We start from the raw sequence: 23777 nt of genomic DNA on the forward strand, positions 1-23777 counted from the left end.
AGAGACGGGGTTATGCCTTTGGAGGTGCTGCATTTGCGCTGATTCAGCTGCACCCCGGAATCACTAAGAGACTGGAAAGCATTCATGGCGAGTACAGTTGGTCGGTGAAGTCTGCAACTGCGAAAGCAAAAAGAGAAAGTTTCCCTTTTTAAATCATAAGGTTAATGAAATGCTGATTTTTCCTTCAAAATGAGAATTTATAGCTACTCCCACTGCACAGATGAATATTTCTGGGTTTGAATATTGAAGCATTTAGGGCTATGGAAATTACCCTGCTGGGTAGTGAGACACGACTGGGACATTCCCATCAACTTGACGGTGGACACATCAGGTTCTAGGTTCTTGTTTGCCAAGTGTGTGTGGGGAAAGCATGTATTGGTGACTGGATTTTGAGCCCATTTGGGCATTTTTTTGTGTGTTGGAATAAAACAGAAGCACGCTGGTCTTTCCTAAGAAACGCAGACGATGGTGATGTATTGTGTGGTCTGGAGCCTGCCGCTGAGACCGATGCAGGACTGGCTTGCACTGGGTATTTTCGGGCGCAGCAGTCACCCTTGATAAGAACATGAGGCCTTGACGTGGGGATTTGGAATGATTGTCATCTGAGGTCTTTTCCTTTTCTTTTTTACAACTCTTTGATTTCAGGGCTCCTGTATCAGGAATACCGTGATAAATCGACTCTCCAAGAAATTGAAACCAGGAGGCAACAAGACGCAGAAATCCAAGACAGTACCGATGGGTCCCCAGCTGGTGAGGACACCCCAGAGGAGGAGGAAGAAGAGGAGGAGGAGGAACCGGCCAGTCCACCAGTGAGGAAGGCTCTGCCCCAGATCTGCCTGCTCAGTAACCCCCACTCAAGGTTCAACCTCTGGCAGGATCTTCCCGAGATCCGGAGCAGCGGGGTGCTTGAGATCCTCCAGCCCGAAGAGATCAAGCTGCAGGAGGTAACAGGCGTCGAGGCGGGGGCTCCCCACAGCACACGGGTGGCCCTCACTGCTGGGGCTGAGGCTTCCTTTAGGGGATGAGATGCCCCGGCTGGTTCACCAGAGGAACTGCCCACAGGGTTATCCATCTAGAACATGCAGAAAAATAAACCTGATTTTATAGGCAGCAAAGGACACCCAGTTACCTTCTAGGGTAGCTCACCCCCAGTATGGAGCATTTGAAGCGTTGCTGTCTGATAACGTAGTACGATCGCAGTTTTTCCACCCTTAGTTATCATCGTTGGGTACATCCGTCACGTGTGAATGCCGCAGCACTAGGCAGTGCTGACCTCAGTGTGACTATGGCACAGGTCCGGTCCTCTGTGCTTATGGCACATGCCTGTAGTGTCTCTCTGCACTCACGAGCTCATGCCACCACTTTCTTTTGGGGCTGTCTGAACTTTGGATGAATGGGGTCTCTAAAGGAAGTCCCTCAGCCTGCCTACCTGCCCTTGAAATGCTGCAGAAATCTGGGATTCGTGTCTCTTGCCTCTTTGTGTGATGGTTGAGGTGGACTTCAGTGACTGTCAGTTAGGCTGAGGCAAAATTGTTGAGTTGCCTGATGGTTTGTTGCTAGCAGGGAGAAATAATCAATTAAAAACAGTAACAAATGAATAAGAAATCTAAGTGGGCTGGGTGCGGTGGCTCATGCCTGTAATCCCAGTACTTTGAGAGGCAGAAGCGGGTAGATCATCTGAGGTCGGGAGTTTAAGACCAGCCTGACCAACATGGAGAAACCCGATCTCTACTAAAAATACAAAATTAGCTAGGTGTGGTGACACATACCTGTAGTCCCAGCTACTGGGGAGGCTGAGGCAGGAGAATTGCCTGAACCCAGGAGGTGGAGGTTTTGGTGAGCCAAGATCGTGCCATTGCACTCCAGCCTGGGCAACAAGAGCGAAACTCCATCTCAAAAAAAAGAAAAAGAAATCTAAGTGCTTGTTTCAGCGGAACAAAGATTATTTGAGTATTAAGGGAAAATTTGTGGTATAGAGAAACAAGAGTATGGTCAGGAGTAAACGGGAAGAATGGTGGAGAGAAATTGTGAATAGGCAAGTTTGTGTTCACTGCGAAATTTAAAAAGTGGATACGGACGGGAAACGTGAAGAGATGTGGTTTTCATAAGCACTTGGTCACCCAGTTTCACCCTGTGTGTCCTCCTCCGCTCTGTCTCGCCCCCACCGCACTCACCTGCATTCCCGAGCACATGCACCTGCATTCCAGAGCACACACACCTGACTTCCTGAGCACACTCGCCTGCACTCCCAAGAACACACACCTGCATTCCCAAGAACACGCACCTGCACTCCCGAGCACATGCACCTGCATTCCCAAGCACACTCACCTGCCTTCCCGAGCACACTCACCTGCCTTCCAAGCACACTCACCTGACTTTCTGAGCACACTCACCTGCACTCCCGAGCACGCGCACCTGCCTTCCAAGCACACTCACCTGCCTTCCGAGCACACTCACCTGACTTCCCGAGCACACTCACCTGACTTCCCGAGCACACTCACCTGCCTTCCAAGCACACTCACCGGCACTCCCGAGCACACGCATCTGCCTTCCCGAGCACACTCACCTGCCTTCCGAGCACACTCACCTGACTTCCCGAGCACACTCACCTGCATTCCCGAGCACACTCACCTGACTTTCCGAGTACACTCACCTGCACTCCCGAGCACACGCACCTGACTTTCCGGGCACACTCACCTGCATTCCCGAGCACACGCACCTGCCTTCCCGAGCACACTCACCTGCACTCCCGAGCACACTCACCTGCCTTCCCGAGCACACGCACCTGACTTCCCGAGCACATGCACCTGCACTCCCGAGCACACGCACCTGCACTCCCGAGCACACTCACCTGCACTCCCAAGCACACTCACCTGCCTTCCCGAGCACACTCACTTGCCTTCCGAGCACACTCACCTGCCTTCCCGAGCACACTCACCTGACTTTCCGGGCACACTCACCTGCATTCCCGAGCACACGCACCTGCATTCCCGGGCACACTCACCTGCACTCCCGAGCACACGCACCTGACTTCCCGAGCACACTCACCTGCCTTCCCGAGCACACTCACCTGCATTCCCAAGCACACTCACCTGCACTCCCGAGCACACTCACCTGCCTTCCCGAGCACATGCACCTGCCTTCCCGAGCACACTCACCTGCATTCCCGAGCACACACACCTGCATTCCCAAGCACACTCAACTGCATTCCCGAGCACACGCACCTACACTCCCGAGCACACTCACATGCTTGGCTAAGCCCATCCTTGTGTCTCCAAAGGTCCTGCCTTTCCCTAATCCCCATTACTCCTGTCCTAGATTCTACAGAAACACTTGCTCTTGTTTACTTAAACATGAAACAGTAGCCTGTATATACTATTAAGGACCAAAACTGTGACTAGTTCTTGAGCAGCATCGTATACCTCAGACTTCGGTTTTACGATGAACGGAGTTGCTACTAGTGAAGGCTTGATAACAGTAGATTTGCGAGGGCCACCTGGGCTTCACCTGGTGTCCTGCCCAGTAGTCTGGAAAATGAAAAACTTTGACATCCTCCCCAACTTGTGAGCAGATTTGTAAATTTCTGCATTGATTCATTTTTAATAAAACTTCTAATGTAAAACTTAGAAATAAGGGCTGGGTGCAGTGGCTCACGCCTGCAATCCCAGCACTTTGGAAGGCCAAGGCGGGTGGATCACGAGGTCAGGATTTCAAGACCATTCTGGCCAACATGGTGAAACCCTGTCTCTACTTAAAATGCAAAAATGAGCAGGGCGTGATGGTGCATGCCTGTAGTCCCAGCTGCTTGAGAGGCTGAGGCAGAAAAGTCAGTTGAACCTGGGAGGCAGAGGTTGCAGTGAGCTGAGATCGAGCCACTGCACTCCAGCACTCCAGCCTGGGCGACACAGCGAGACTCCGTCTCAAAAACAGACAAATCCTAGTAGAACTTAAACACATGGTAGAAACCTTTTACAACATAAACAAACCTAAAAGCAGTGAAAGGGCCCACGTCGTAAAGAAATAAATCTTGGAAGAACTTAAACACATAATAGAAACCTTTTATAAAACAGAAGCAAAGCTAAAAGCAGAGACAGGGACCCTGTCATAAATGGTGAAGAATCACGAAAACAAACCGCACCAAATTAGTGGCAGATTTAACGGCACACAAATCCGTGAGTACATGTAACAACTTAAATTCCTCCATTTCTGAAGATAAATTCTTCAGTTGAGACTGAGTGTGGTGGCCCACGCCTGTAATCCCAGCACTTTGGGAAGCCGAGGTGGACAGATCACTTGAGGTCAGGAGTTCAAGACCAGCCCAGCAAATGTGCTAAAACCCCATCTGTACTAAAAATGCAAAAATTAGCTGGGCATGGTGGCACACACCCATAGTCCCAGCTACTCTACCCAGGAGGCTGAAGCAGGAGAGTTGCTTGAACCCGGGAGGCAGAGATTGCACCACTGTACTCCAGCCTGGGCGACAGAGTGAGACTCTGTCTCAAAAAAAAAAAAAAAAAAAAAAAAAAAATTAGCCGGGCATAGTGGCAGGTGTCTGTAATCCCAGCTACCCAGGAGGCTGAGGCAGGAGAATCGCTTGAACCCAGGAGATGGAGGTTGTGGTGCGTTGAGATCGTGCCACTGCACTGCAGCCTGGGCGACAGAGCAAGACTCTGTTTCTGAAAGAAAAAAAAAAGAAAGAAAGAAAGAAAAGAAAAATTCTCCAATTGATTTGAAAACTAAACCCATTATATTATCAGACAGAGTAGAATTCAGGGCAAGAAAAATTACTTCAGTGAACAGAGTAATTTTCTTTTGTCATCTTATTCATTAATAAAGTACCATTATATTTTAAATTGTTTTACAAGTAAATACATAACTCCTCTATGCATTTTCATTGTTTAAAAAAATGCAAACAATGCAAATGTGTGTGGCCCATTTCTTGGATCATGGTTTTCACTGGAGGACCAGCTTTACCTGCGTCATCTCCCCTGATTAGGCACAGCCATAGTACATCTGATTTTGGAGTTTAGACACCTATGAAGACTAAGGGCAAACCCGTGTGGATTTTTACAGTGCTTACATTTCATTTAGTTTCGGCACATTCAGTAGCAGCTTGGTTTTGGTGATGGTTTTTTGGCAACTTGCCTTTCCTGGACTCTTGAGCTTTCAGCTCAGTTTTCCTAAAAACAACTTTCTTTCCACTGAGAATTCATTGGGTTTTATCGTTAAATGATACAACTTCACCACAGGTACACTGACTTGAGTAAGTCTGAGGAATGCCAGTGGCAGTGGATGCAGCCTCACCAGATGGGTAGGGAGAGAGGCATGCAGATGGCCTCTGCCCTGAGCGCCTGGAGGATCCTTGCATAGCCTGCGGGGTAGCAGAGAGTACCCGGGCTTTCAGCCAGTAAGGCTGACTGGAGATTCCTCAGGAGAGTTTGTGTGTGTGAACATCTCTGTTCATGCCTGAGACTAGCCGTAGCCTAGAAGTGGAACAGCTGCTCCCGAATGAAGTGCTTTTTTTTTTTTTTTTTTTTTTTTTCCCTTTTTGAGACAGGGTTGCTCTGTCTCCAGGCTGGAGTCCAGTGGCACATTCTCGGCTCACTGCAACCTCTTGACTCCTTGGTTCAAGCGATTCTCCTACCTCAGCCTCTCCAGTAGCTGGGATTACAGGCATCCGCCACCATGCCTTAGAAGAGACAGAGTTTCACCATGTTGGCCAGGATGGTCTGGATCTCCTGACCTCATCCGCCCGCCTCCGCCTCCCAAAGTGCTGGGATTACAGGATTGAGCCACCACGCCTGGCCATGAAGTGCATTTTAAATGGTGATGGATTCTGCCCGATTGCCAGTCAAAAAGGCAGTGCAAGCGTCACATTGCTACCAGCAGGGCAAGAGAAGGAAGCCATTTGCAGGCCTCCTCCCTAGCCCTGGTGTCAAACTTCTAATCTGTTGGGTGAAACATTGTATCTTGTCTTATCCTGCCTGTCCTTGATGACTGGTAAGTTTGAGCATCTCTTCACATGTATATTGGCTGTTGCCATTTCTTTATCCATCAGTGCCTGTTCCTGTCTTTTGCCCCTGTTCTATTGGGTTGTTTACATTTATCTTCTTGATTCATAGCAGCTTTTTATACCTTCTGGATATTACTTCTTTTTTAAGATTTTTCAGATGTTTTCTCCTGCCCGATAATATGAGGGAGGCGATTTATGCACAGTCACTGGCATCCAACTGCATAGGTTTCTTACTACTTCTTAGCTGTGTGACCTTAGGCAAATTACTTAACTTCTCTGTGCCTTATCTATAAGATGGGAATCCCAGTACCTACCTCTCAGGTTGTGCAGATTGAATAAATAACTCAGATAAGGAGCCGAAGACAGTGCCTGGGGAAAAGCTGACAATTATCAAGGGCTTATGTACCATCTCACTTTGTTCACGGCTTCTTCTTTTTGGAAAAAATACTTTGTCCATTTTGATACCAAATCTGTCAGTACTTTTATTTATCTAAACCTAATCTTTGGATGTTGTGTCTGATGATTAGAAAGGCTATTCCTAGGAGGTACACTTTATAGTGAAAAGGTAATAGTTGGGAACTGTTATGAACTGGACAAATAAATAGAGCAGAAGGCTGGGTGCGGTGGCTCACACCCATAATCCCTGCACTTCAGGTGGCCGAAGCGGGTAGATCACCCGAGATCAAGAGCTCGAGACCAGCCTGGCCATCATGGTGAAACCCCGTCTCTACTAAAAATACAAAAATTAGCCAGGCGTGATGGTGCACGTCTGTAGTTCCAGAGGCCGAGGCTGGAGAATCGCTTGAACCTGGGAGGCAGAGTTTGCAGTGGGTCGAGATTGCGCCATTGCACTCCAGCCTGGGTGACAGAATGAGACTCTGTCTCAAAAAAAAAGAAAGAAAATAGGGCAGAATCTGTCAGAAACAAGGGAAGACGTTGCCGTACACACTTCACTATCCTACAGGAGTGGGACAGAGCAGGGAGATGGGGGATCAGAAAAAAATAATTCGGTTGGTTGGAAAGATTCGTACTGAACTTTATACTCTCTGGAGCTGCCCTGCGAGCTCTGGCAGCCAATGGCCACACGTGGCTGCTCAACACAGCATATGGCGAGTCAAATTGAGATGCACTGCGTGTGTCAGATGCACACCAAACTCCAAAGAACTCAAAGAACAGAAAGAATCACAAGAGATAAACACAAAATTAAATGAACTTCTGAGATCCCAGCTTGAGACATTGGGGGAAAACACAACAGACATGCCTAAGAACAGAGGACGGAGAGCCATGAAGATAGTGTGCAAAAGCGTTGATAAGATGAATGATTAGAAAAATCAGGTAAATGATTTTCTAGGAAAATAAAAGCTACTACCAGTGAAATCGAAAGCAAAAATTTTAAATACACGAAAATATACCAATAACCCCAAAAAAATCACTTACAGGAAAGATATTGCACCCAGAGGACTCATGTTCAAATCCCAGGATAGTCCAGTGTTACACAGATTGGCCTGCAGCAAAGCTGCCTGGTGGAACTCCCTGCCATGATGGAAACGTTCTTTGTTATTTTATTATTATTATCGTTATTTTGAGACAGAGTACCTCTCTGTCACCCAGGCTGGAGTGCAGTGACACAATCTTGGCTCACTGTAACCTCAGCCTTCTGGGTTCAAGTGATTCTCGTGCCTCAGCCTCCTGAGTAGCTGGGACTACAGGTGTGCACCACCATGCCAGGCTAATTTTTGTATTTTTGGTAGAGATGGGGTTTCGCCACATTGGTCAGGCTGGTTTTGAATTCTTAAGCTCAAGTGACATGCCTACTTCAGCCTTCCAAAGTGTGGGATGATAGGTTTTCGCCACCACGCCCGGCAGTGATGGAGGAGATGTTCTCCATCCATGCTCCAGTAGTCACTAGCTACATGTGGCTACCCAGCATTTGAAACTGATCAGTGCAACTAAGGAACTGAATGTTTAACTCCACCCAGTTTAAGCAAACAGCAGTTTAGCCACCCTAGCCCTAGCCCTGTTGCCAAACTTCTGATCTGTTGGGTGAAACATTGTATCTTGTTTGATCCAGCTTGTCCTTGATGACTGGTAAGTTTGAGCAACTCTTCACATGTATTTTGGCTGTTGCCATTTCTTTATCCATCAGTGCCTGTTCTTATCTTTTGCCCCTTTTCTATTGGGTTGTTTACATTTATCTTCTTGATTTGTAGCAGCTTTTTATACCTTCTGAATATTACTTCTTTTTCACGATTTTTCTTAAATCTTAAAGTGTGTGTGACCTTAGGCAAATTAATTAACTTCCCTATGCCTTATCTGTAAGATGGGAATCCCAGTACTTACCTCTCAGGCTTGGGCAGATTGAATAAATAACTCAGATAAGGAGCTGAAGACAGTCTAGAGCAGAGATCATCAAACTTTCTGTTAAAGGGCCAGATAGCAAACACGTTAGGGTTTGTGGACCATACTGTTTGTCAAAACCACTCAGCTCCGTCGCTGTGGTGTGACAGCACCTATAGACACTACGTAAAGGAATGAGTGTGGCTGTGTTCCTATTTACAAATACAGGTGGCCAGTTTGCCGACCCCTGGTCTAAAGCATGGAAGAGAGAGAAATATACAATTGTTTTGAAGATAGTATAACATTGATAACCAAATCTGAAAATTAGAGTGCAAACACATACAAAATCATTTTTAATCCATAATTATAATAGAAGAGTATCTCTCTATATATACGTGTACATATATACATTTATCTTCTTGATTTGTAGCAGCTTTTTATACCTTCTGAATATTACTTCTTTTTCACGATTTTTCTTAAATCTTAAAAGTGTGTGTGACCTTAGGCAAATTAATTAACTTCCCTATGCCTTATCTGTAAGATGGGAATCCCAGTACTTACCTCTCAGGCTTGGGCAGATTGAATAAATAACTCAGATAAGGAGCTGTATATGTATATATAGTGAATATACATATACAGTCAAGAACATTCTTCTCGGTAATCAATAGAACTGAAACATACAATCAGTAAGGTTATAGAACAATTGGCCACCATCAACCAATGGAGCTAATAAACATTTCTAGAACACCCCACCCAACAGTAGCAGAATACACATTCTTTTTAAGTGCAAATGGAACTGTCACCAAGGTAGAGCATAATGGAACTCATAGAAAGTGTGTTCTCTGACCCTAATGGAATTACACTAGAGATCAGTAACAAAGATAACAGAAAATCTCCAAACACTTGGAAATTAACACACTTTTCAATAATCCCTGGGCCAAGGAGGAAGTTGCAAGGAAAGCTATAAATATTTTGAAGTGACTGAAAATGAATCTGCAGCATACCAAAGTAGGTGGGATACAGCAAACGCAGTGTTTAGAAGGAAATTTATAGCATTATGCTTATTTAGGAAAGCAGATAGGTTTCAAAACAGTAACCTAAGCTTTCATATTAAACTGGGCCAGGGACTGGGCAAAACCAAAGCAAGTGGAAGGAAGGAAGTAATATATGTAAGAGCAAGAATCAGTAACATGGAACATTTTTAAAAATATAGAGAAAAATCAGTGAAGCCAAAGTTGAGTTGTTTGAAAAGATTAATAAAATTAATAAATCTCTACCAAGATTGACAAAAAAAGAGAAGATATAAATTACCCATATCAGAAATGAAAAAGGAGACATGACAAACCCTAGAGTCGTTTGAAGGATAATCAGAAAATATTCTGAACAATTCTACACACATAAATTTGACAACTTAAATGAAATAGAGCCATGCGTCAAACTGAGAGCTACCAAAACTTACCCTAAATGAAATAAATAACCTGAATAATCTTGTAACTGTTAAAGAAATTGACTGTTTACTTAAAATCTTTCAAAATATGTGATCTCTAGGCCCTTGAGGTTTCACTTGTGAATTCTACCAACCATTTAAAGTAGAAAAAGTATCCAGTTTCCCCATTCTTTTCCAAAATATAGAAGAAGGGATGCTTCCCAACTTTTTATAAAGCCAGCATCACTGGATACAAAAATCAGAAAAAGGCAGTATAAGAATAGTAAACTACAGGCCGGGCGCGGTGGCTCAAGCCTGTAATCCCAGCACTTTGGGAGGCCGAGGCGGGTGGATCACGAGGTCAAGAGATCGAGACCATCCTGGTCAACATGGTGAAACCCCGTCTCTACCAAAAATACAAAAAATTAGCTGGGCATGGTGGCGCACGCCTGTAATCCCAGCTACTCAGGAGGCTGAGGCAGGAGAATTGCCTGAACCCAGGAGGCGGAGGTTGCGGTGAGCCGAGATCGCGCCATTGCACTCCAGCCTGGGTAACAAGAGCGAAACTCCCTCTCATAAAAAAAAAAAAAAAAAAAAAAAAAGAATAGTAAACTACAAACCGATAATCCTCATGAATGTATGTTTTTTAATTCTCAATAAAAATATTAGCAATTCAAATCCAGCAATTTATAAAAAGAGCAATATGGCATGGCTAAGTGGAGTTCACCCTGGGAATGCAAGGCTAGTTAAATATTTGAAAATCAATTAGTGTAACCCACCATATTAACAGTCTAAAGAGGAAAAATAACTGCATGATTACTACAACAATTGATACAGAAAAAGCATTTGACATAATTCAGTATTCAGTCATCACTAAAATTTTCAGCGGAGGAGGAATACAAGGGAAATTCCTGGACCTGAAGGGGAACATCTACCAAAAACCTACAGCTAACATCATATTTAATGGTGGAGAACTGAATGCTTTTCCCCTAAGATTAGGAACAAGGGAAGGCTCTCTGTTCCTTCACCGCTCCCATTCCTATTCAACATCATCGTGAAAATCCTAGCCAGTGTAATAAGGCAAGAAAAAGAAATAAAAGTCATATAGACTAGAAAGGAATAAGTAAAACTGCTCCATTCACAGATGACATGATTATATCCTTGAAAAATCCCAAAGACTCTACCAAAAAAAACCTCTTAGAACTAATAGAGATTTTTAGCAAGGTTGCCAGATACAAAGCCAACACACAAATATCCGTCATATCACTATATTCTAGTGGTGAACAATTAGAAACTGAAATTAAAATGATCATACCACTTACAATAGCTGCCCCTAAGATGAAGTACTTAGGTATAAATCTAACAAAACATGTACCGGATCCTGTGCTGAAAACGACAAATCAGTGAGGAGAGAAAAATCAGAGAAAATGTAAATAAATCAAGAGACAGACGTTCATGGATTGAAACATTCAACATAATAAAGATGTAAATTCCCTTTCCATATTGATCTATACATTCAATGCAGCTCCAGTCAAAATCCCAGAACTTTTTTTGGTCATTGACAAAATTATCCTACAATGTATCAGAAAAGGCAAGATAACTAGAATAGCCCTGAACAATTTTGAAAAAGGTAGAGCTGGAGGGGTCATACTCTCTGATTTTAAGACAAATAAAAAGTTTACAGTAATCAAGGCAGTGGGGTATTCATGAAAGGATAGACACATAGATCAGTGGAACAGAATAGAAAGTTCAGAAATAAACCCACACAAATATGGTTGATTGATTTTTGGCAAAAGGACAAAAACAAATTAATGGAAAACGTCTTTTCAACAAATACTGAACATTGATGCTGGAACCATTGGAGATTATATATATATGTATGTGTGTGTGTGTGTGTGTATACACACACACACACACACACGCACACACACATATGCAAAAACATTAACTTCAACCTAAACCTCATGCCTCATACAAAAATTAACTCAAAATGGATCATGGATCTACACGTAAAACGCAAGACTAAAACTTTTAGAAGAAAACATAGGAGAAAACCTTCATAACCTGAGGTTAGGCAAAGAGTTCTCAGATACAACACCAAAACCAATCATGCATAAACAACAACAACAACAAAAAACGTGATCAATTGGTCTTGATGAATGCAAAAGGCACTGTTAAGAGAATGAAAAGAGAAGCTACAGATAGGGAGGCAATATTTGCAAATTACGATCTGACAAAGGACTTGCATCTGGAATACACAAAAGAACTCAAAACACAATAGTAAAAAATGGCCAGGAGTTCGAGACCATCCTGGCCAACATGGTGAAATCCCATCTCTACTAAAAATACAAAAATTAGCCTGGCATGGTGGCATGTACCTGTAATCCCAGCTACTTAGGAGGCTGAGGCAGGAAAATCACTTGAACCTGGGAGGCAAAGGTTGCAGTAAGCCAAGATCATACCAATGCACTCTGGCTTGGGTGACAGAGTGAGACTTCATCTCGTAAATAAAATAAATAAAAAGTTAAAAAAAAAAAAAGTAAAAAACAACACTCCAATTTAAAAATGGGCAGAAGACTTAAGCAAATACTTCACCAAAGGAGATATACAGAAGGCAAGTGAATACTATACACTTGCTTAGAAAAAGCTTTAAAATTGTGGCAGTCCCAAGCGCTGCTGTGCACACACAGCAAACATTGCTAGAATTCTCCTACATTGCTGGTGAGGTCACAAAATGGTGCAGCCGGAGAGAGATCCAAGATGGCTGATCACTAGCAGCTCGGGATTGTAGCTCCCACTGAAAGCGCAAAGAATGAGAGGACGCCACACCTTCACATGAATTCTTGTTGCTCACGCGCCAGGAGATTCCCAGCGGAGGAGCCCCACGGGTCGCCAGCGCGACTCTTGTGACCGGTGAGGCGGTTTTGCCGGCGCCTTGGAGCGACGGTTCTTGGTGCAGAGTCGGAAAAGCACCATCAATCTTAACGCCGCTGATTTGGTCGGTGCAGTGGGTTGCTCAGATTTCGGCGCTGAGAATCAGTAAGTTGGACGTCCACTCAGAAACCTAATTACAAAGACGGTGAATTCAAAGACCACAGATGGATAAATTTATAACGAAGGGAGGAAAGCGGCCAAAAAAGGCTGAGAATACCCAAGATCAGAACGCCTCTCCCTCAGCAGGGGATCCCAGTTCCTCATCAGCAACGGAACAAGGCTTGATGGAGAACGAGTGTGTTCCAATTACAGAAGCAGGCTTCAAAATGTGGATAATGAGAAACTTCTGTGAATTAAAAGAACTTGTTTTAACCCAATCTAAAGCAACTAAGAACTTTGAAAAAAGATTTGACGAAATGTTAACAAGAATACACAATTTAGAGAGGAATATAAGTGAATTGATGGAGCTGAAAAACACAATAGGAGAACTTCGTGAAGTATGCACAAGTTTTAACAGCCGAATTGATCAAGCAGAAGAAAGGATATCAGAGGTCGAAGACCAACTCAATGAAATAAAACAAGAAGACAAGATTAGAGAAAAAAGGATACAAAGGAACGAGCAAAGTCTCCAAGAAATATGGGACTATGTGAAAAGACCTAATCTACGCTTGATAGGTGTACCTGAATGTGATGAAGAGAATGAATCCAAGCTGGAAAATACGCTTCAGGACATTATTCAGGAAAATTTTCCCAGCCTAGTAAGGCAGGATAATATTCAACTCCAGGTAATACAGAGAACACCACAGAGATATTCCTCAAGAAGAGCAACTCCAAGGCACATAATCGTCAGATTCACCAGGCTTGAAATGAAGGAGAAAATACTAAGGGCAGCCAGAGAGAAAGGTCAGGTTACCCACAAAGGGAAGCCTATCAGACTTACAGCAGATCTCTCAGCAGAAACCCTACAAGCCAGAAGAGAGTGGGGGCCAATATTCAACATCCTTAAAGAAAAGAACTTTCAACCCAGAATTTCACATCCAGCCAAACTAAGCTTCACATGTGAAGGAAAAATAAAGTTTTTTGTGAATAAGCAAGCACTCAGAGATTTCATCACCACCAGGCCTGCTTTACAAGAGCTTCTGAAAGAACCACTACACATATGAAAGGAACAAACAGTATCAGCCTTTCTAAAAAAATTATCAAAAAGAGCATCAATATAATGAAGAATTTACATCAACTAATGGACAAAATAGCCAGCTAAAGACAGTATTAAACTCACATATATTATTATTAATTCTAAATTTAAATTGACTAAATCCCCCAATCCAAAGACAGGCAATTTGAATAAAAAACTAAAACCCATCAGTATGCTGCATCCAGATCCATCTCACATTCGAGGATACACAAAGACTCCAAACAAGGGATGGAGAAAGATTTACCAACCAAACAGAGAGCTAAAATAAATAAATAAAAAGCAGAAGTTACAATTAAGCAACAAAGATCAAAAGAAGCAAAGAAGGACATTATATAATGATAAAAGGATCAATGCAACAACAAGAAGAGCTAAAGATCCTAAATAGACACGCACCCAATACAGGAATACGCAGACATACAAGACTTATAAAGAGACTTAGACTCCCACATAATAATAGTGGGAGACTTCAACATTAATATTAGACAGATCAATGAGACAGAAAATTAACAACGATATTCAGGACTTGAACTCAGATCTGGAACAAGTAAATGTAATTAACATTTATAGAACTCTGCACTTTAAATATACAAAATATACACTCTTATCAGTACCACATCATATCAACTTAGAAGTTTAAAAGAAATCTTGGTTGGCTCCTTGTTTGCTATTCTCTTCCCTCATTTTCTTTCATGTCTCCATTATTAAGGACAATTATAGGCATACCCATATTTAGACTGCATTCTAGCCCGGGCAATAAAGCAATACCCCCATCCTCTCTCCTTCTTCCTCTTTCTCTTTCTTCCTCTTCTTTATCCTTTAAAAAAAAAAAAAAAAAAAAAATGGTGCAGCCACTCTGAGAGTTGGTGGTTTCTTACCAAGTTAAACATGCACTTAGCATACTACCCAACAGCCCCACCCCTGTAGCAGTGTCTCTTTAGTGGCACTGTTGACTTTGGGGCTGGATTGTCCTTTGCTTCAGGGGCTGTCCTGTATATCACAGGATGTCTAGCACAGTGGTCCCCACCCCCCACCCACAGTCCCCCATCCATCCCTGCTCCCCTACCCCTGCCATACAGCAGGAGGTGAGCAGTGGATGATAAGTAAAGTTTCCTCTGTATTTACAGCTGTATTTCTCATAGGACTGAGAACTCTACTATGAACTGCACATGTGAGGGATCTTGGTTGTGCACTCCTTATGAAACTCTAATTACTCCTTAGGAAAATCTAATGCCTGATGATCTGAGGTGGAACAGTTTCATCCACCCCCCTCCCACCCCTGGTCTGTGGAAGAATTGTCTTTCACAAAACCAGTCCCTGGTGGTAAAAAAAACTGGGGACCATTGGTCTAGCAGCATCTTTGGCCACTACTCACTAGATGCAACCCTCCCTCCAGCCATGACAAGCAAAATCATCTCTAGACCTAGCTGAATGTCCCCTGACGACCAAAATTGCTCCTGGTTGGGAATCACTGCCCTAGAGAAATAACAACTTATGTTCACAGAAAAACATGTACATGAATGCTTACTTATAATCAGCAAAGACTGGAAACAAGCCAAATGTCCTTCAACAGATAGAAAATAAACCAGTACATCCATACAGTGGTGTATACCATGCAATACATAGAAGAAACTACTGATACACACCATCGATGTTTCTCAAAGGCATCTTGTTGAGTGAAAGAAACGAGAAAGGTTATATATTGTATGATTCCATTTCTATGACATTCTGAAAGAGACCCCGATAATGGCAGAAAACAGATCCCATTAGCAAAGAGTGGCTGAATAATTTTATTATGCAGTAAAATGTCAAAAAGATTGAATAGCTTCCATTTTTTCTTCTACATAGCATTTGCTCCTGAAGGGTATCTTCTATTTTACTGTGTTTGACCTAACACCATAAGTATTACCCTCTCCAGAAAAAATTAAAACACAGATCTATCTCACTGTCAATTAAGGTAAAACAAATTATGTAAGTTGGACATGGTGGCTCACAGCTGTTTTCCCAGCACTTTGGGAGGCTGAAGTGGGAGGATCACCTGAGGTGGGGAGATTGAAACCATCCTGGCTAACACGGTGAAACTCCGACTCCACCAAAAATACAAAAAGTTAGACGGGTGTGGTGGTACATGCCTGTAATCCCAGCTACTCGGGAGGCTGAGGCAGGAGAATCTCTTGAACCCAGGAGGTGGAGGTTGTGGTGAGCTGATGCCATCGCACCCCAGCCTGGACAACGAGAGCAAAACTCTGTCTCAAAAAAAAAATTATATAAAACATAACCAAATCAAATCTGGAGATAGATTAAATGAAAAATATACTAATCATATATCATATCTAATAATATAACCATGAATTAATGCAAAGCTAGTTTAATATTTAGATGTTTGGGACCAAAATTTATCATACTGATAGGCCAGAGGAGAAAAATACACAGATCTTCAAAGAGGATGGAAAATAAAGGAGTACAGTATTAGCATCTAAATCAAACTCCGAGGGATACTTTTTGAGATTTATAAAGAAAAATTTAAATCTATAGCTAAAATCATACATAATAAAAAACTGTTGGTGGCAATAAAGGCAAGATGCAGTGCCTACAAATAAGGTTCAGTGTTGCTCTGGAAGCGCTATCAAGGGTAATGAGACAAGGAAAGGAGTAGGCCGGAAACCGTAAAGAAGGAAGGTCTTTATCTACCAGTGATGGTTTCCTACTTTTTTTTTTTTTTTTTTTTTTTTTTGAGACAGAGTCTCTCTTTGTCACTGAGGCTGGAATGCAGTGCTGCAGTCTCGGCTCACTGTAAAGTCCACCACCAGGGTTCAAGCAATTCTTCTGCCTCAGTATCCTGAGGAGCTGGCATGCACGCCCAGCTAATTTTTGTATTTTTAGTAGAGACTGGGTTTCACCATGTTGATCAGGCTGGTCTCGAACTCCTGACCTCATGATCTGCCCACCTTGGCCTCCTGCAGTGCTGGGATTACAGGCATGAGCCACCTCACCAGGCCAGTTCCTACTTTAAAAATCTGAGGTCAAATAAAAGCACTGAACCTGATAAGGCAGTTCCAGGAGGTGGCTGGATATAAGATAAACATGCAAAAATTAGTTGTTTTCTTATATGTTCGCAAAACCCAGGTTTCAGTCAATTAGAAAGCTCTATCAATAAGGAAAACATGAGCACCCCAAAGAAAACTGGGCAGCAGTTCACATTTCATTTTATTTTATTTTTATTTTTATTTTTTGAGACGGAGTTTCGCTCTTGTTACCCAGGCTGGAGTGCAATGGCGCGATCTCGGCTCACCACAACCTCCACCTCCTGGGTTCAGGCAATTCTCCTGCCTCAGCCTCCTGAGTAGCTGGGATTACAGGCACGCGCCACCATGCCCAGCTAATTTTTTGTATTTTTAGTAGAGACAGGGTTTCACCATGTTGACCAGGATGGTCTCGATCTCTTGACCTCGTGATCCACCCGCCTCGACCTCCCAAAGTGCTGGGATTACAGGCGTGAGCCACTGCGCCTGGCCACAGCAGTTCACATTTTAAAAGTACAAATGGATCAGATGAGAACACATCCTAGCAATGAAAAAAAAAAAACAAAAAAAAAAACCAAAAGCAAAAAAAGTACGAATTGGGTAGAGAATGGTGGCTCACGCTTATATCCCAGCACTGTGGGAGGCCGAGGTAGGAGGAATGGTTTAGCTCAGGAGTTTGAGACCAGCCTGGACAACAACACAAGACCCTAACTCCAGAAAGAAAAAAAAAAATGGCCAATGAGTATGTGAAAAAAGAAAAAAAAAATCAAACTCACTAACAGTCATAGAAATGTAAGCTAAAGCAGCATTGAGTCACCCTCTTCTGCTTCTCAAAATGACAAGAGACTTTTAAATATGTATATTTAAAACCTAGCATGTTCACCCCAGCAAAAAGTTAGGGGAATAATAGGGAGAAGAAACCTGTATGTCTAATGGCAGGGAAATTGTTTAGTAAGATAATAAACAGCTGTCCAAAGATGCAAACGTTTTATTTATTTATTTATTTATTTATTTATTTATTTAGTGATGGAGTCCTACTCTGTTGCCTAGGCTGGAATGCAGTGGTGTGATTTCAGCTCACTGAAGCCTCTGCCTCCCAGTTCAAGCAATTTTCCTGTCTCAGCCTCCCAAGTAGCTAGGATTACAAGCACCCGCCAAAACACCTGGCTAATTTTGTGCATTTTTGGCAGAGATTGGGTTTCACAATGTTGACCAGGCTGGTATAGAACTCTTAACCTCAGGTGATCTGCCTGCCTTGGCCTCCCAAAGCGCTGAGATTACAGGCATGTGAGCCACTGTGCCCTGCCCAAAGATGCAAACATGTAAAAATATGTTTTCAAAAAATGAAATAAGGTGAAGTTCAATATATATAAAGTTTTTTAAAAAGCAAAATAGAACATTTCATCTATAGTAGAGTAGGCATAGAAAATAAAGATTTTTTATTTTCTTTTCTGCGTGTTTGCAAATTCCAGTGCATCAGATGTAGACATTTAAAAATAAATGAGGGTGACCTAACTGATGTGCAATCCGGTTACATTTCGTGGTGAATAATGTGAGCACGCGGGCGTCAGCGTGTCTTGCTCTGATATTTTATCGTCTGACTTTTCATGTTAAAGACGTTCATGCGCTTCTCTTTTGCTAATATCTGATACGGACACAAAACTCAGATTTCAGATTGCCTGTTCCAAACCAGTGACTTCTGTATCAGATCTTTTCAGTCTGTTGATCAAAGCAAGACAGGCGACTCGGACTGCCAGCACAATCTGTTGTCAGGAACTCTCTTTTACTTTAGCTACAAAAGCAGCAGGTCGCAACGCATTACCGTTCACCCAGGGAAAACACCCCGCAATGATGGTCTTTTGGTAGCTTAATCAGCCAGGGGCGAGTAGGATTTCAGAACAACACGCTGTTGTGTGCTGCCTCCTTTTAAAGTAAAAATGCCACAGATGAAATGGGAAGATGTTCCTGTGTAGGACTTCCCCAGCTTATTAATAGTTTGCTGTTGTCGTTTTGTTGTTTGTTTTGCTTTTATTTAGAGGCGAGGTCTCATTCTGCGGCCCAGGCTGGAGTGCAGTGAGGCGATCACAGCACACTGAAGCCTGGAACTGCTGGACTCCAGCTGTCCTCCTGCCTCAGCCTCTCGAGTAGCTGGGACTACCGGTGTGCGCCAGGCTAATTTTTTTTTTTTTTTTTTTTTTTTTTTTTTTTTTTTTTGAGACGGAGTTTCGCTCTCGTTACCCAGGCTGGAGTGCAATGGCGCGATCTCGGCTCACCGCAACCTCCGCCTCCCGGGTTCAGGCAATTCTCCTGCCTCAGCCTCCTGAGTAGCTGGGATTACAGGCACGTGCCACCATGCCCAGCTAATTTTTTGTATCTTTAGTAGAGACGGGGTTTCACCATGTTGACCAGGATGGTCTCGATCTCTTGACCTCGTGATCCACCCGCCTCAGCCTCCCAAAGTGCTGGGATTACAGGCTTGAGCCACCGTGCCCGGCGCGCCAGGCTAATTTTTAAAAATTGTTTGAAGAGATGGGGTCTTGCTCTGTTGCCCAGGCTGTTCTCAAACTCCTGGGCTCAAGCAGTCCTCCTGCCTCAGCCTCCCCAAGGGCTGGAATTATAGGCGTGAGCCACCATGCTAGGCCTCAGGTTTTGTTTTTGAATTTGTCCTGAAGCTTTTGGTCCCACCCTCCTTTTGGGGATCTTTTTAGTTACTGTGTGAGAACCCAACAGTTGGAGGAAAAATTAGGCATAGATTCTAATTAAAGGTTAGGAAGGGGCCAGGCGTGGTGGTTCAGGCCTGTAATCCTAGCACTTTGGGAGATCGAGGCAGGTGGATCACCTGAGGTCAGGAATTCAAGACCAGCCTAGCCAACATGGTGAAACGCCGTCTCTACTAAAAATACAAAAACTAGCTGGGCGTGATGGCGTACTCCTGTAAGCCCCAGTTACCTTGGAGGTTGAAGCAGGAGAATCGCTTGAACCCAGCAGGCGGAGGTTGCAGTGAGCTGAGATTGCCCCACTGCATTCCAGCCTGGTGACAGCAAGATTCCATCTCAAAAAAAAAAAGGTTTGGAAAGAGGCAAGTGTAGAAAGGGCAGGGGGTCCCAGTGTGGGAGGGCAGGGGCTTTCCCGGAAAGTGGTGGGAAGTGGGGTACACAGAATTGTCCTGACGGACAATGAAAGGCAAAGAAAAGAGAGTAGGACTGAGGGCAGGGACCGTCATCCCGGCCGACGTGATGTCAGCTGCACTCTACCCTCCCCACACTGGGCACCTGGTGCCAAGAAATGAAGGAGAAACTGGAGGTGCCTGGAGCAGCCACCCCTTCGGTGGTGTGGGCCATGTCCCCAGCCTCTGCAGGAACCTGCTTCTGCAAAGGAGCTAGAGAAAGATGGGTCCCTGGTCTTGGTGAGTGGGTGTGGGAGCTGGAAAAGTGAGCAGGGGTGACGTGAGGCTCTCCGGGGGAGCAGGGACACACACTCGCATGTGCACAGCTTACCGAGGCTGGGGGGTGTGGCTCGGTCCCTGCACGCCCAGACAGGACTCGCTGAGGAGCAAGAAGGGAGGGTCCCCAGGTCGCCTGGTGCAGCCTGCTCATAGGGCGGCTCGTGGTCTTTTCTTTCAGTGGCTGCTGGGTCTTGCTATGTTGCCCAGACTGTGATGTATTCAGCTGTACGTTGTGGTGCAGCTCAGCCTGCATCTGTGTGGCCTCTGACCTCCAGAGTTGGATTTTTGTTGTTTTCCAGCCTGCTTTCACGACCTGGAACTTAAGTGTGTTTACTTTCCCCACCCCCAAAAATAAATTGCCCATTTTAGAAAGAAATTACTTAGGATTTTAATATGATGGACCTCTATCCAAAACATTACATTGTGATTATTATTTAATTCACCAACCCTCACTGAATTAAATATTTTTCTATTTAGATTAAACCCTCAACAATTCAGCAAATGAGTCCTACATTAGGAGATGGCAGGGAGTTTTTCTTGCTGCTTTGAGGTGGATGTGGCTATTACCTAAAACATCAGATAGGCGTTAGAAAGCAAATACCGGCCGGGTGCGGTGGCTCACGCTTGTAATCCCAGCACTTTGGGAGGCTGAGGCAGGCGGATCACGAACTTAGAAGTCAAGAGATCAAAGTTAGAAGTCATGTTCACCATCCTGGCCAACATGGTGAAAACCCATCTCTACTAAAAATACAAAAATTGGCTGGGCGTGGTGGCGCTCACCTGTAATTCCAGCTACTCGGGAGGCTGAGGCAGGAGAATCACTTGAACCCAGGAGGTGGAGTTTTTAGTGAGCCAAGAGCACCATTGTTCTCCAGCCTAGTGACAGTGAGATTCGGTTAAAAAAAAAAAAAAGAAAAAAGAAAGGAAAGTAAATACTGATACCAGTAAAGTTGTCAAGTAGCATTTTTTAAAATTAATCTTTCGGCTAGAAAATGTGTGCACCTGATAGGAGGTTCAGAAGGTGCAAAAGGACTCGCCGTGAAAGAAAGTCTTTCTTCTACTCCCGTTCCCGGGCCACCTGGTTCCCTCGTCAGACACATTCAGGTGTGTGTGTGTGTGTGTGTGTGTGGTGTGCGCCCCCGTGTCACACAAATGTAAACTACTATGAAAATATTGATCATATCTTTCCATCTCCATCCAAATAGAGGGTCTTCATTTCTGCAGGGTTCTGGGCTCCACTGTTGAGATGTTCCATTGTGTATTTAACCTGTCCCTGTAGATCAGGCGTCCCCAAACTACGGCCCGCAGGCCGCATGCGGCCCCCTGAGGCCATTTATCTGGCCCCCCTGCCGCACTTCAGGAAGGGGCACCTCTTTCATTGGTGGTCAGTGAGAGGAGCACAGTTTGTGGCGGCCCTCCAACGGTCTGAGGGACAGTGAACTGGCCCCCTGTGTAAAAAGTTTGGGGATGCCTGCCGTAGATCATGGATATTTGCAGTTGGAAATGCCAGGTATCGAGGGTATTCATTGCAGCATTATTTATAGTAGCGGAAGACTGAACATCTGCACAGTGGTATGCTAAGGGAATTGCTAAGTGGGATTGTTGGGTGAAAAATTAAATGTTTGTAATTTTGAGAGAGTATCACCTAATCGCCTCCACACACTAGCCACATATGAGTGTGCCTGTCCCCTGCCACTAACGTGGTGCATTACCCAGCTAGTTTATCTTTACCCAACGTGCTAGATTAAAAATCATATCTCGTTACGGTTCTGTTTCGTTTTGTTTTGTTGAGTCGGAATCTCACTCCGTCCTCAGGTTAGAGTGCAGTGGTGCAATCTCAGCTCACTGCAACCTCCACCTCCCGGGTTCAAGCGATTCTTCCACGTCAGCCTCCTGAGTAGCTGGGATTACAGACTCCTGCCACCATGCCTGGCTAAATTTTTGTATTTTCAGTAGAGATGGGGTTTCACCATGTTGGTCAGGCTGATCTTGAACTCCCGACCTCAGGTGATCCACCTGCCTCGGCCTCCCAAATTGCTGGGGTTACAGGCATGAGCCACCACGCCCAGCCTCATTGTGGTTTTAACATACATTTCTCTTACCGTGGGGCAGGCTGAACATGTTCTCAAGCATGTGTCTTTTTGCATTTCTATACACTTCTTTTAGTATGGAAACATTTTGCAAATGATTTTATTAACAGGTCATCTTGAGAAAACTTCGTAATTGGCATTTGTGGTGTGTGAGTGCTGAGGCTTGGGTTGGGCCCCTCGTGCCTGCATCCCATGACTGAGTTGAATATGTGACCCCCCTCGTCCCTTAGCAACCTGAGGGGATAGTGGTTGCTCCCCCAGCAGACAGCCAGGGCCCTGCTCCCCAGGCGGCTCACAGGACCTGCTCCATCCAGCCTCGAATTCACTGAAGACTGAGCTGCCGCGGGCTGGGCTTGGACTCCGGACTCCAACTGCATCATCACTGATTGCAGAAGAGGGCTAGGCTTTGAGGGGTTCTTCTTTACTGGACGCCTTTTAAAGTCACTTCTGTGCATCCCGATGCCTGCAGCGTATCAATGACTGCACCAGCCGCAGGCACCAAGGCAGCTTTGTGACCTCCCTATTGAGTCATCCAGGGTAACAGAGGATGTGAATCTCCCACCAGGGCAGCTCAAGCCAGAGGACCCTGAGGGGCCAGAGCAGACAGTGGAGAGCTTGAGAGCACCCGGCCACCCTGGCTGTGGCTCCAGCTGCTAGAGGAGAGGGAGGAGCCGGCGGTGGTGATCCCGGCACCGTAGAGCACCCCGGCCACTGCCTTGCTGAGGACAGGCTCAGGCCCGGTCTTCAGTCCGTCCAGGTGGCCCTGATAGCTCCCGCCAGCATCCTGGGGATGCCAAGCTTGGATGGCAGGGCCTGCACCAAGGTGTCATGGCGACATCCCTGCGGCCTCTAAGGGAGTCCAGGAGGGACGCCTCAGACCCTTGGCATTCTGCCTGGCCTTCTCTTCGTCCCTCCCTCCCTCCAGGCAAAAGCTAGTGCACTAAGAGCAAAGCTGGGCTCTGGGCCAGTGCCCTGATGCCCAGGACTGGGGGGTGACCCATGTGGGGAGGGTCTGGCACGAAGGTGAATGGGAAGGGGCCTCCCAGGACCCTTGTGGGGAAGGGGCTGCGTTTTTTGTCCTGGCCGTTAGGAATGTGGAGGGCAGTCATTGAGCCTGCCTCTCAGGCCAGTCTGCCGGCCTTCAGTGCAGACCCCTGCGGATGTCACACTGGTGTCACAGCCACACACAACGCATCGAAGGCCACAGATCAGACAGCAGTGATTGGTTAACACAAGGGTCAGGAGAAAAAAAACAACCCAGATCAGGCTGGAGTGCAGGCTCAGGGGCCCACAGAGAAGCCTGGATCAGAAGGAGGC

General features: G+C 44.9%; 1 protein-coding gene across 3 annotated transcripts in view; it reads left to right on the plus strand.

Moving 5' to 3' along the window:
- NGEF (neuronal guanine nucleotide exchange factor) overlaps window positions 1–23777 on the plus strand; it is a 130844-nt gene that overhangs the window by 84820 nt on the left and 22247 nt on the right. For all 3 annotated transcript variants that reach the window (XM_003936728.4, XM_039469951.2, XM_074398845.1), the window contains one exon: window positions 646–944. In XM_003936728.4, coding sequence (XP_003936777.1) covers window positions 646–944 — 299 coding nt within the window. The remainder of the gene's footprint in view (window positions 1–645; window positions 945–23777) is intronic.

This window comes from Saimiri boliviensis, chromosome 5, assembly GCF_048565385.1.
Source record: "Saimiri boliviensis isolate mSaiBol1 chromosome 5, mSaiBol1.pri, whole genome shotgun sequence".
NCBI classification, from domain to species: Eukaryota; Metazoa; Chordata; class Mammalia; order Primates; family Cebidae; genus Saimiri; species Saimiri boliviensis.